Genomic DNA, 14,725 nt, shown 5'->3' on the forward strand with positions numbered 1-14,725 from the left:
GAAGTCTCTTCGTTCCATTCTCCATACAAACGTAGTCCCGGTCTCGTTTGAAAACTAGGCAACAGAAATAGATGAAATTTTGTAAGTATGGACTAGACGTAATTATCTATGCCTGTGGTTTTTCAGATTTTCATATAAATGTGTAATATCAGAATAACAGGAGCTCAAAAGTCAACAAAAAAAGATGTTAACTTTGCACGAGAATTACAGGCTAATTATGCATTTTTACAAAAATCGAAAAAACCACAGGCCATTGATTTCTGTGCTATACTTTTCGTATAATATGAGGACAACGAAACCCAAAATTCAATCGCCCAAATCTTGAAAAGCCTATAGCTATCTCGATATAAATTACGAACGTCGTTGCGGAAGGCATGGGGGGGACCGGACGGCTGCGAGCGCTTATGTCACGAGTGATAAAGACAGCAATATCGCAAACGAATACCTAACGCGGCCGCAGGGCCGGCAGGGAAACTTCTCTTAACCTTGTTGAAAATATTTTATTTATTTGGGTGATGCTCATTCATTAAGACAAGATAAGATAAAATAATTCAATTAATACAAAATTATACCTATATCGGCACTAGGGTTACTAGAAAACTCTGTGTCGCAACCTAAAAGAGCTAGCTTAAATTAACAGTAAGTACAAGTAATTATTATGAAAGTTTGCAATCATAAAATAAAATGAAATTCAAAAACAATAAAAATAGTAACAAAATAATGTGTACACAACAACAACAATATAGTATAATAATTAAATCAATTTAATTTAAGGATTTTGATGTGTTTTAAGATAATTAGTAGTTCAAATGATTCCCCATCTGATGTAGTCTTCAACGACCTCGGTAGTAGCGTCCAGAGCCAACTGGTTAGGTTCTAAGGCCAAATTTTGTATGCTATCTATTTTTGGTGCATCCTCCGGCTCTACCAAGAGAATGGGAGTCATAGACAATCCTAAAAATAAGCCCAGCGTTTTGCTCTGAAAAAAAATGTATTAAAAGTGAAAAAAAAAAAACCTTATGATCCTTATAAGCGGCCAGGACACCTCTCCCAGCACGCACCGTATCCCTTTACTTCACACTTTTTTAAATAAATATCATTTGATCCAAAATAATCATCTACTAGTTCAAAAATGAAAGTATAAAGGAAATAGTAAAAGAACTAAATTTATGTTATGGGTGGCCATGGGCGGTGGTGATTGCTTTCCTACAGATGAGATATATATGTAAAAACACATCTATTCAATGAATTTTGAAAAGTGCTATCTTTACATAAGAAGTATCATACTTCAATCAATCTATTCCAATCCTATCTATAGGCTATTAATATCTAATTCTTATATTTTATCTCTAAGGAAAACCTGAGCAATTGGAGGGAGCCTGAAACACATTTGGAAATATTTCGTGCTATACGGCAAAAATTCATATTATTCAGATCAAACAAAACGTCAAAAAATACGATAATAAATATATTTGTTACGGGATACATTAAGATTGTAGACTTAAGCATTTACGAGTGTATATTAATGGTGAAGTATCTTATAAATTAAAAACTTACTTCTTTAAGATCTTCTTCGAAAGTTTTCCTCGGATAAACTTTATTAATATCGATGTGAAGATTTTGCAGTGCAATGGTCAGTTCAGTATAAAAGTGTCGTAATAGTTGATCATAGTGTTTCTGCCGGAATTTCGCATCTGAGCCACACCAGATAAAGTAAATTAGGTCAACTACCAACGGACCAAAGTGGAGCGTTTGGAAATCAAGTGGCACAATTTGAACTTTCCCATCCTGAAATTGAAAACAATTTTATTATTTTTTCATAATTAAAATTGTATTGGACCGTTCAACAAAACTGGACCAAATATGTGGCACAAAAAAGAAAAGGCAAGAAGGGCAAGAAAATGGGTTAACTCGATTAATTGGTCCCTTAAAGCAACTGAAATAACATAAGCTAATTAATCAAAGAAGATATAAAACAAAAACAGTAATCAATTCATTAAACCGAAAGTTCACAGCTACAATTAGGTATTTGACTTTAAGGAAACCCAATAGCAATGAATAAATGAAAAATTTTATGATACAATAACGAATGCATACCTTTTTTCGGTGCATCAAATTATTAGATCTATAATCGCCGTGGATGAGAAAACCAGCATCTAATGGCTTCCACAAGAGAGCGAGATCATGTAGCATATTTTTTTCTTTTATATAATTTTGTACCTTAGCCCTATGGTCTTCTTTTATAATTTTCTCTCCCATTTTTATGGCTTGGTTCAGGAATACTTCTTTCATATTTTCCATAGCAAATATATCCAGTCTTATTTTTCTAATGCGCTCCAATTCTTCAATATTTTCCTCTTTAGCAGCGATTCCAAGAGCATGAAACTTAGCCAACTCTGAAACGGCTGCAGATGCATAGTCCCAGTCCAAAGGTTTAAACCTGTTAAAGCTTTCATATCCACTCGCCGCGAGATTTTCAAGTATTAAAGTTTCTTTATTGTTTGTAGATTCATGTCCGTAATATTTAGAAACATTAAGCCGGTCGATTATTGCGACATCATGTTTATCGTAAAGTCTTTCAAATGCGTATATAAGTTCAGAATAGAAGACACATTCGGTCTCAAAAGCTTTAGTAAACATGTCACTGCTTGCCCGCAGAGCTTCATTAAAATTTGCTATTTTAGCGAAAAGTTTGAGATCTTCTTTTGGTGGTGCCGATATAGTGGCTAGGTGAAGAGTGCTAGAATAGTTAGCACCTTCAGATGATATGTCTTGCACGTCAATATCTCCAATGTTGTAGCCCCTTTCTTTTGCAATTTTATTTAATAAATCTCTCAGACTATTATGACTTTCTTCTGCCATTTTATTTTTAATAGTGGCACACTTGAATAACGAGTCAGTTAAATGCTTTGTGTAGTTGTCTATATATGAAGTTGCTTGTCCCTGTTATCTTCAGATAACAATGAGGAAAGGTTTTGTATCTATCGTGGTCATTTGTGGGGTTCCGTAATTTTCTAAGATGTGGAGTGGAGACCTTTTGGAGAAGACAGGCCTAAGAGTAAGATCAAGGATGTCATGACAGAATGAAATCAAATAAACTGCAAGGACCCGAAAAGAGCTCTAAAGAAGGTCGCTGCTCGAAGAAAAAAAAACTACGAGGAATAGACGAGGAAATCGGGTCATTAGAATTATTTTAAAAAATTAGGGTTATAGTTTCGCCATGTCTGTCTGTTTAGGGTACCTCCCATAGACGTAAAGTCCCCTCCCCCTCTTAAAGCTAAACATGTTCTTAACAACATGGAATCTTACAGTAACTCAACTCAAAAGACACTTGATTTATTTATATTTATCTAGAATGATTGCTGCAATCGTGCGATAACAATTCAAGATAGGACAAGAATTAATCAACGCTTGCAATTAAATAAACGCAAACTCGACATAATTTAAATACTTATATGTATATATATGGTATAGGCTTACATAAGGAGCTGTTAAATGGAGTTATGACTTTAGTTTTATAAAGTTAGTAGGTACGTCATTTCAGACTAAAGAGGTTTCAATTAGTCATCCAACGTTTTATTTATATCTTTAAAACTAAGATATAAACTAATTTTACACTATAAAAATTGGTTTAAAGGGGGAGGGGGACGCTCGATTTTAATGAAAATTTGCACTTTAAAGTTGAATATTTTGCAAACAAATCACTGAATCGAAAATCGTTGTAGCAACCCCCTAATCATTTTAAAAGACCTATCCAACGATACCCCACACTACAAGTTTGGATGAGAGAAAAAAAATCACCCCCACTTTACGTCTATGGGAGGTACAGTAAAAAAAAATATTTTTGGAAATTTTATTGTGCCATTTTGTCGGCAATAGTTTACATACATATTCGTGCAAAACTACAGCTTTCTAGCATTGATAGAACATACAGACATGGCATGACAGACAGACAGATATGTCGAAATTATAAGGGTTCCGTTTTTGCCATTTCGGCTTCGGAACCCTAAAAAAATTATAACAAAAAATTTAACCGACTACAAAAAACCATGAAAATAATTTTCTACCAGTCTGAAGTCGGTCGGTGTCTCAGTAAGAGCCAGCAGGAGTGGACCTATAGTCATTTACCTCACCCACACACTTTATATTGGGCTTCAATCACTCTTGCTGGCTCGTGCTGAGGCACCGACCGAATTCAGACTGGTAGAAAATTATTTTCATGGTTTTTGTAGTCGGTTAAATTTTTTGCTATAATTTTTGTTAACGATTTTTAGTGTAAATAATCTAAGATACAATATTTTAATATCAACTGCTCGTCACCTTTTACGAAAGATTGCTTTTCCGATGCAGAGATGTTCATGATTGAGGAGTCCTAGTGCTTCACCACCCGTTTTACCATATTATTATGCATTACGAGGAGCATAAGTTGTTAAGCAACTGTGTCAAAGTAATTAAAATTTAACCCGTGAAATACTTGTTATTGAGTAGTAACTCCGATGGTCAACTATAGTTCCACTTTACCAAATGATGATTTTCAAGAGCAAATGCACGAGTTACTACTAATAAAATATTAATAGGGTTGGCATTTACTAGCTTTTGCCCGCGGCTTCGCCGGCGTGGAATTCGGTTATCGCGTGCCGTTACCTCGGTAACTGTCCATTTAAACGTGCTTTTATTTTAATACAGAATCACATCTCCAAATATGGGTGGTGACTGTATCACATGAATTCTAGCACTAGAATAACAAATTAATTGTAAGGTTGGTATCTACGTATAAAAAAATAATTATTCAGTGAATAAAGAACTTTAAATCCCACGTTTAAATCCTCTCGCAACGTACCTCTGACTTAAAAGAGTTTTGATCCGGTGAACAAGTGGCAGGACGGTCAACACATACGTACTAGTTCCCGTTGTGAACAACACATAATTGGCTGTCCCCTCTGTTAATACACAAACTCCAATCGTTACACCGTAGTGTGTGCACACTAGTGTTTCTGGTCTGCGGTTTCTCGGCGAAGTGGGATGCTTAGGCATGACGAGGATAAGTACTTGCAAACAAACAAGCGACGTCTCCTCTCATCCACTCAAAGTTGACTGGTAGAGATCCCTTAAAGGGATAAGTCCGCCTTTGTACAAGTATCTAAAGTTTGTCAGTTGTATTTTGTTATTTTCTTTTGTACAATAAAGAGTTTACATACATACAAACAAGCGACGAGAAATATCTTTATTTCATAGTAAAGATATAGAAGAAATTATAATTATTAAGCATATATAGGTAGATCTAAGGTAGAATTATTCACGGTGACGCGTGCCGTGGTTCTTATTACAATGTCATTAATGTCTAATTTTGACAAAAGCACGCGTCTTCGTGGATTGCACTAGATATAATCAGGTACACGCTTTTTGGTAAAGGCTTAGAGCTCTTAAACAACGCAATGGGTTTAATACTGTTTTGCACGGGGACGAAGAAGTGAAAAATATGAACTAACCGCTTTTTATTAAATATAATGACCCGGATAACTCACGTCTTAAATCGAGTTTTAAGACGTGAGTTATCCGGGTCATTATATTTAATATGAGTGAGTCTCACGGTAGTTTCTGTTCAAAATAACCGCTTTTTATAATAGATTTGTTTATTTTTTCAGCTCTTCTTTTTATAGTTTCATCTGTGCTATTCATACTTACAAAAGAGTAACGTGGCCAACTCACAGATTAACTACGCACAGCCTAAATAACTTGAATTAGATGCTTAAAATTTGACAGGGATGATCCTTGAGGATCACAAAGGTGTACTAATAAGGTATTTTTTTGGAAATTTCTTTGCAAAAGGGAACTAGGTAAGTAACTTTGATTTTTCTACTGAACCCGCAAAATAGAGCTATTTTTTCTCGATTTGTATTGTTACCAAACGGTAACTAATACGCGATTTTTTTAATTTTCTGCAAAACAGCTAAGCTGCTCGGAGTATCTTATTTCTATAGAATCCGGAATAGGGAAATTCGCTGAAGAACTAAAGTCATGAACATAGCTCGAAGAATAGGTGTAGACGACTCGTGTTATTTTTATTTTATATCATAAGTTAAAATAATTTGTTTGTTTTTCATGTTAAAGTCTGCCAAGGACACAGAATTGCTGAAGATGTTTTTATATGCATACATCGTAAAGAAGGTAAAAGAATTGGTCAATTATTTGAATGATTTATTTGATGTTCTCATTCACAAATTTATTTGTTGTTCAAATAATTCCCCATCTGATGTAGTCTTCAACAACTTCGGTAGTTCTGTCCAGTGCTAGCTGATTTGGCTCTAAGGCAAAGTTTTCCATGCTTTCAATCTTTGGTCCATTCTCCGGCTCTACCAACAGAATGGGCATCAAGGCTAATCCTATAAATAAGCCAAGTGTTTTGCTCTGAAAAAAAAATATGATATTATATATAGGGTGAGTTTTATTGAGGCAAATATAACACTGTAATTTTGTTAGTATGAGCAGACAAAGTCCCACTGAGATCAGACAAAAACTTCAAAACAATACATGGAACGCTTCAATACCATCAATCATAAATCCATACTAATATTATAAATGCGAAACATGTGTGTGTGTTTGTATGTTTGTTCGTCTTTCACGTCAATACAGATCGACGGATCGACGTGTTTTTGACATAGAGATATATTATGAGCCAAAGAGTGACAAAGGCTACTTTTTATCCCGGAAAAACGCACATTTCCCGAGGGAACAGCGCTCGTTAACCGAATTCCACGCGGGCAAGGCCGCGAGCAAAAGCTAGTTTAAAATGACATAGGTTTGTACATGTCTGTCGCATGTACTAATTTATGCGGCATTGCAGTATTACCGTGATTTCTTTATCTCTAAATATTTACTAAATAATTAAATATGTATAATTTCACAAATCAACTAATCATATCAAAATCTCCGTAGTATACACGCGCTACTGCTGCCCAAAAGCTTCGATCAGATTGAGAGGACTTGAACTGTAGTTCTCATGCGAACCCAGTGCGGATTGAGAGCTTCTGATATCACATTTAAATACTTCGCAGGAGTGTACAGCTTCCTTCACAATGAAAGGAAAAGAGAGATAAACATTTACTCTTAATTGAATATGGAGAATGAAAAAAAAATGCGTACCTAGTTATCACGGTCACAAAACGGTGGTAATGGAGTTAATGTCACCTTTGCAGATGGCGCTGGTCTTCCTTTGGGACCATAAGAGGATATTATACGTTAAACAGATAAAAAAACAATAAACGGTGAAACTGGCACGCAACACTTTTAAAATACAAACCCGAACATTCTTATTTATTCAAATCTACATAATACACAACATTTTCTTTCACTGAAAACTGATGCAACATTTACCAAATAATAAAAACTTACATCTTCAAGTTCCGTTTGAAAAGTCTTCCTAGGATAAACTTCATTAATATCGACGTGGAGATTTTTCAGCGCGATGGTAAGTTCAGAATAAAAGTGCTCCAATAGCTGCTGATAATGCTTTTTACGAAACTTAGAATCTGAGCCACACCAGATGAAGTACAGTAGGTCAGCTGCCAGAGGACCAAAGCGAAGTGTTTGGAAATCAAGAGGTACAACTTGGACTTTCCCATCCTGAAAAATAAAATCAGTTACAAAATCTTCAAAACTGACACATCTGGCCGTTGGCTCAAAAGCTGTGAATAGTGTAACTGGACTAAATTATGTGGTTCGAAAAATTAAAAGGCCTAAAGTATCGAAAAAATTCGCCGTTGGGTAGTTATGGGCTTAATTGATTTGTTGACATGGTGTTTAACAGAATATTCACGCACTCAAAGTTCACTCGTTAATAATCATTTTTGGTTAACATTAAATACCCGCCAATACCAGAAATTACTTTGATTTTATATAGTATTGTTTTTATTAGTTTGTGCCTTTATTTGTAAATTGTACAATATCTACGTGGAGATCCCCGACTCGTTTTGGTTTGCACGCAGTTGTGTCGTAAAAAACTATTACAGTTATTGTCGCTTAAGTTTGTGAAATTCAATGTGAATAAAGAAACAAATCAGAAATTAAAAAATACAAAAAAATAATGCTTACTTTTTTTCGATGCATTAAGTTATTAGGTTTATAATCGGAATGGATGAGAAATCCTGCATCAAATGGCTTCCACAAGATAGCCATGTCATGTAACATATTTTCTTCTTTTAAATAATTATGTAGCTTTGCCCTATATTCTTCTTTTATAGTCTCTTTTCCCATTTTTATGGCTTGTTTCATGAACACTTCTTTCATGTTTTCAATTTCGTACGTGTCCAGTCCTATTTTTTTAATGCGCTCCAATCCTTCAATATTTTCCTCTTTAGCGGTGATTCCAAGAGCATGAAACTTAGCCAATTCTGAAACGGCTGCAGATGCATAGTCCCAGTCAAAAGGTTTAAATCTGTCAAAGTTTTCATATCCAATCGCTGCGAGATTTTCAAGTATTAACGTCTCTTTATTGTTTGTAGATTCATATCCGTAGTATTTAGAAAGATTAAGCCTGTCGTTTATTGCGACATTATGTTTATCGTAAAGTCTTTCAAATGCGAATATAAGTTCAGAATAGAAGACACGTTCGGTCTCAAATGTTTTAGCAAACATTTCACTGCTTGCCCGCACTGCTTCATTAAAATTTGCTACTTTAGCGAAAAGCTTGAGGTCTTCTTTTGGTGGTGCCGAAATAGTGGCTAGGTGAAGAGTGCTAGAATAATTAGCACCGTCAGATGATGCATCTTGAACGTCAATAACTTCATCGTTGTAGCCTCTCCCTTTTGCAATTTTATTTAATAAAAGCCTTAGGTGGTTATGAACTTCTTCTGCCATTTTAATTTTCTATCGCGATTACTTGCCAGTGCATGCGGAACTCTTAAACAGCAAGTCAACGAATTACTACACACACATTTATACAGGGTGTTAGATAGGTCAGTATGGCAAAGTCTGTTCTTAAGAACCATGTCATCGATTTTAGTAACAAAAAAAACTGCATTTACACATTGAAAAAAAACTTGTAAGTACTTCGGGAATTGAACCCGGTAGGTAGTTTTAAAAAATAATACTCACATTATTTTTATTTGGATATCGGTAGTAGGTATAAGCAATTAATGCTACTATGAAACTCGATATTTAGAATGAATAAAATTCATTGTATTTCATATTTGTCTTGGTTCGATTCCCGAGCTGAGCATGAATACAATTTTTCTTGTTACTAAAATCGATGACATAATTCCCACGAACAGATCTTCGTATGTCTTATACTTAGTTTCAGACTTTGGCATACTAACCGATCTAAATGTTACACCCTGTATACGAGATTTTTGTGTCTGTGTCATCTTCAGATAACAATATAGGCATTTTTAAAATTCTGTAATTTACTAGAATTTGGACTTGGTGCAGCAGCACGTCGTCGCGCGCGCAGCGGGCGCAGCTCGTGGGGTAGACATACCTACCTAGTTCTCGTTAATGCAGGTCATTCTCAATGGTTCTTGAACACATGATAGAGGATTTAATATATGGATATAAAGAAAGAAAGAAAGAAAGAAAATAATTTATTTATAACAGCAATGACACATAATAAGTAAAAATAACAATAGGAGATGTTGCCGCAATAAAAAGGTCCCGGCTCAGCATATCGCTGGTTGAAAACCAGCACTGGTCTTCCGCCGGGCCACAGGAGAGTGCAATTACGGAAATTCACACAAAACAAATCAAAGTGAAATAATACAAATACAAAAAGATATAGATAGAGATATAGATAAAATATTGTATGCAACTGTACGTAATTAGTCATGTGAGCCTATTACCCACCTATTAACCCACAGTCGTGTTTTAAGGATCCCTATTATGATCCAGTTGCATAAAATACTATTAACCGATACGGAATCTTATAATAACACTATTTAATATGGTCTTGGCATAATTATTTGTCTGCCATGATTAGAAACAAATTAATACAGAATAATAATGAAAATAATTAATACAGTGTGTTACCGGCTCAAAGTCACTCAAAAGGCTATGGAGAGCTCGGGGTTGCTCGGGTTTCTCTGCGGGATAGAATCAGAAGTGATGATATCCGCAGTAGAACTAAGGTTATACCGACATAGCCTGAAGAATTGCGAAACTGAAGTGGCAATGGGCGGGGCACATTGCTCGCAGGACTGATGGCCGATAGGGTCAAAAGGTTCTTGAATGGCGTCCGCGGACCGGGAGACGAGCTATCGGTAGGCCTCCAACAAGATGGAGCGACGACCTGGTTAAGATCGCGGCATCGCGGTGGATGCGAAAAGCACAAGACCGGTCTGAGTGGAGAGACTTGGGGGGGGCTTTGTCCAGCAGTGGACGTCTTTCGGCTGACATGATGATGATGATGAGTGTGTTACCGGCAGCCAAGCTTTTTTTAAGGAAGGTTAAAGTAACGTATTTCTGTAACTTAACCATGGCATTAATATGATAATAAACTAAAATTCAGACTTTGTTAACTTTCTAACAAAATTATAATTGCTGGGAGGGTGCGAAGTACTAGGTGGGGGTGATGAAATCTATCGCAGCGCTCATGGTGGCCAAAGGTAGAAATAGTTCTGACTCTGTCAGCTGTCATACTCATATGAATCTGTCATTAACAAAGCAATTTGTATAGACTTTATCTACCTAATTTTAGTTATAGATGTTTGTGTTATGATGCGAGCTTGAATTATTGAACACTGTCCCTGTTTTGTTCTTAATTCCTCTACATCTCGGACATGTCCAGCAACAATTTTCCTTATAAAACGGTTTGTGGTTGAAATTTTATATTGAGTGATACTCACAAAACCGGTCTTCAAAATGATACTCATTTTGATCTGAAAACAATATTTAATTTATTACTAGCGATATAAGAACAATTATAATAATTTTACTTTTATTCAAAGAAACCAATAAGATAGCTTTATCTTTTAGTTTTACAGTAAAAGTACAACTAAACATGAAGTAAACAAACCCTGACATAACGAAAGTAAAACGAACTTTTTGAATGAATTTTACTTACTTACCTCATTTAATTTTAATGATCAAAAATGAATTCACAACCTTTTGTCCACCCAAATCACGGTATCACAGTAATTTTGTATTATAAATTAATACGTATAACGGTTTAATTTTTGTTACAATGTCGCGATGAAATTTCAAAACGTCAGAGCATCAGAGCCATAAAAGTTGCGGACGCTAGGTGGCGCTGATGTCGTGCACAGAGCCAATATCAAAGTAAATTGACAAGTAATAATCAACAAGTATCTGTCGGTTGTCATTTATACTTACTAGGCTCGCTATATGATATAGAGATTGTATAAACAATCCTCAGCTTGTGTTTTATAAAATTCATCAAATCGTCTTACTGAATTACTAAAGACCAAATTTTCCCAAATAGTAATCAATGAAAAATATTTAAACATATAATATTTATTATTCTTTTGTCAATACTGAATAACATATCCAAATTCGAAGCGTACTTTATAAAGAACAAATGAATTTGTAAGAGTAAGTACCTGTATTATAAAAAAAAGTACATAAAAACTTTTTCCACTCCATAATGTTATCTGTGATTTACTTTATGACTACCTAACACTATTAAAACAACATGCTTATCAAGTAATGGAAAAGTCTATTATTGGATTTTTTCCATAATAGCACTTGTATCGTAATGTTGCTAAAACGATACCTACTGCAACCACTTTAGTTAATTATTTCGTTAGGACAAGTTAAGTTTTTATACAGAACAAAAACTTTCCGAACATAATCCATAGCTGCCAACCTAAGTACCTAACACATATTTTTAACATCGTCATTGGCAAGTATCTAACGTCAATTAAAAACAAAATTTACCTCAGACAATTTTTGTGTATTTCATATTTCCGCTCGTTTATTAAAAATAATATATATTGAAAACAGTGGCATTACAGATTACATAAAATTTAGTTCAGCTTCTAGTTGCGTTTGCCATAACGTTTTACTAAAGTATGAAAAAGTTTAGTTTACTTTTTTCTCTAATTTTGTATTTTATTTAATAATTACCTAGTCGTAGGAAAAGCATTGTATGCCGTGTTGTATATTATAAGAAAGTCAAAAAAATCTTGTGACGTCTTCTTCTTGCGGTAACTCACGCCATTCGCCTTTTTTGAACCCCATTATACAACTGTTTCATACTCGTAAAATACTATTAAATACTCATTAAGTTGTTAACACAAGATCAGATAGAAAACTCAGGACTATACACTAAGGACGTTAAAAATTTGATAAGTATGTAGAAACACAGTACCTCTGACTTGAATTAGTTTTTATCCGGTAAACAAGTGGCAGAACGGTTAAAACATGCGTACTATTTCCCGTTGTGAACAACACATAACTGATTATCCCCTCTAATAATACAAACTACAATCGTCACACCGTAGTGTGTGCACACTAGTATTTCTGGCTTGCGGTTTCTTGGCGGAGTGGGATCACAGCGGGTGACGCCGCGATTATTTATCAGCGTGTTGCCACCGTGGTGGCGTCGAACTACGCGGCGAGTACCACAGAATAAGTAAAAGTATAGATAGTGCCACGAGAGTTGAAGGAAATGATCACACACACAGCTTCATGAAGAACTGATTGCATAAAAGGAGAATGAATGAAATGAATGAGTAAATGTCAAAACCCGACTGTCATTACATGACACAGCCTTGTGCGCGTGATCTCAACTCTAGTGGCACTACCTATACTAGCACAGAAGTCTCACCCCCTCACAAAATCGACATTTAGGCACAGAATATAATATAATAGTACTAACGTACAGAATGGCCACGCTCCGCCCCGCACCGGTTCTAGTTACCCCACCCCTCAAGCGCAGATTGCAGGAAAACCGCAGGAAAGCTGTCGGGTGCGCGACGCGATGTATGTCGTCCGCACGGCACTAAGGTACCCTACCTACTTCGTTTTTCCAAATAAATGGTAATTTCTGAAATTAATGCTACTAATACATGAAATAACTACCTACCGAATGATTATTTTAAGTTTGTAGACGTGTATATGTTGTAATTGAGAATAATAATGCTTAAAATACGCACACAGACACATTTTAAGTAGGTTTAAATAAATCGAGGATATTCTGGCAGAACCGGATAAGTGCACAATATTTTTTATACTTACGGTTTTGCTAGATAAATAAAGCAGAAAACATTGAGTATGCCTATGTATGTAACTTTAAAAAAAAATTGCACTTATTCTGTTTTACCAGAATACCCTCGAAATAAGTAAGATTAACAATTACATTTATTTGCACATAAATCTAAACCATACCTACATATGAGTACCTTTAAATGTCATTGGTAGCACTTAAATCTTGCAATAGTCAGCCCTGTGCAGCTTACGCACACATCGACGCGTATGCAGACATCGTCGTGCCTATGTAGATTCAAGAAAGCGTATTTTGTACGGCGTGGCCGCCCTGTGATTTAGGCTTGAAAAACGTGCCTACTTTATGCCTCTCTCTCTATTACGTATGGTACTAATAAATCCTGAATGCAGGTGAAATTGCAGTTTGGAAAATATTATAGTCCGAAATTCGTATATAACAAACTTTCGAGTAACGTGGTGACGACGTCGCAAGTATGCATGCAAATTGCAAAGGGAATGCCACGTACAATCTCTAAATTGCACCGATTGGTTTGCACCGCGCGGCGGCGAGTAATCGCGGAGACTTCGCAGCGATCCCGCTCCATCGAGAAACCACATTTAAAAACGCTAGTGTGTACGAAGCTTCGTAGGACACAAATAGAGCTGACGACTGTGTTGTTTGATTTCGATGTAGTTTAAACTACAATATATCGGATGGCGAGGTCAAATGGATAGATGACCATGGTAACGATAACAAAACGACTAGAAGCGTCACGCGAGCCAAAAGAGCGAGGCGTACTTCGGCTAACACCCATAAACATTAGCGAACTATGTCTGTAACGAAGTTAAGTGCGAGTCGGACTGGCGCACCGAGTTCCGTGCAACCTATTTTGTTTCTATAAAATCTAGTGTTAGCAGTGTGAGATCATAAAGACAAAAAAAAGATAAAAAAAAGCGCGCGCGAAGTCAACACGTGTCGCTATTTAAACATAATATTTACATATAAACCCTCCGCGCAAAAAATATCTAACCTATTGGTTTTAGGTTGGTATTGGTTCACAATAATTTGTGACATTTCATTGTTTTCTAATTTAATCTTTTGTGTATTCTTGTGAATTCTCGTAACTTTGACATGTACATATTATGATGTAATTTTACACTGAATGAATAAATAATCTAATCTAATCTAATCAATAGTGAAAACAGCATTAAAATCTGTAGCGTAGTTTAACACGTTCGCGGACGGAGATGCTATAACATTCGGATTTCGAGTACATATTGTGACACGAATTCTATAGCAGTCTTTTTTGGACATTTTTTTTTGCCGAGGAATGCTAATGAATACGCTTTTTCGTAGTAAATACTTGTAGCCCTGTCTTCACTGTCACATTCTCAACAATCAGAGTATGCTTACTGTCACATTACATAGTTTTCGCACACTAACAAACAATCATGTGTTGTCGCCCATCTTATCCCCCTTTTACACACACATATGCTATAGCAGTCCGAGTTGTATGAGAGTGTGTTCAGTCGCCCGGCGTGTGCGCCGCTGAGAGGACACCCGTGATGT

The 14,725-nt window shown here is 35.8% G+C and overlaps 1 protein-coding gene across 5 annotated transcripts; it reads right to left on the reverse strand.

The window, feature by feature from the left end:
* Nucleotides 1-271: 271 nt before the first annotated feature.
* Nucleotides 272-13,826, reverse strand: LOC141440580 (uncharacterized). 5 transcript variants are annotated; one of them, XM_074105140.1, is made up of 5 exons: nt 13,683-13,826; nt 12,320-12,558; nt 2,098-2,883; nt 1,558-1,788; nt 272-979 (listed from the first exon to the last, which is right to left on the reverse strand). In XM_074105140.1, exons 3-5 carry the CDS (start codon nt 2,860-2,862, stop codon nt 806-808), a joined length of 1,170 nt encoding a protein of 389 aa, XP_073961241.1. In that variant the 5' UTR covers nt 2,863-2,883; nt 12,320-12,558; nt 13,683-13,826; the 3' UTR covers nt 272-805. The 5 variants fall into 5 exon arrangements, with proteins under 5 accessions (XP_073961241.1, XP_073961242.1, XP_073961238.1 ...); XM_074105141.1 differs by lacking the exons at nt 12,320-12,558; nt 13,683-13,826 and adding an exon at nt 4,841-5,063; XM_074105137.1 differs by lacking the exons at nt 272-979; nt 1,558-1,788; nt 2,098-2,883; nt 13,683-13,826 and adding exons at nt 6,182-6,408; nt 7,393-7,623; nt 8,092-8,898 and having other exon boundaries at nt 12,320-12,511.
* Between the last annotated feature and the right edge of the window lie 899 nt (nt 13,827-14,725).

The sequence above is a fragment of the Choristoneura fumiferana genome, chromosome 22 (assembly GCF_025370935.1).
Source record: "Choristoneura fumiferana chromosome 22, NRCan_CFum_1, whole genome shotgun sequence".
Lineage (NCBI taxonomy): Eukaryota > Metazoa > Arthropoda > Insecta > Lepidoptera > Tortricidae > Choristoneura > Choristoneura fumiferana.

Bases quoted from the DNA above. Each gene is read 5' to 3' on its own strand.
- LOC141440580 (XM_074105140.1), bottom strand. From the start codon at position 2,862: ATGGCAGAAGAAAGTCATAATAGTCTGAGAGATTTATTAAATAAAATT. The intron at 1,789-2,097 runs GTATGCATTCGT...TTTCAATTTCAG, and splicing joins ATTTGATGCACCGAAAAAAG to GATGGGAAAGTTCAAATTGT. The intron at 980-1,557 runs GTAAGTTTTTAA...ATTTTTTTTCAG, and splicing joins TCGAAGAAGATCTTAAAGAA to AGCAAAACGCTGGGCTTATT.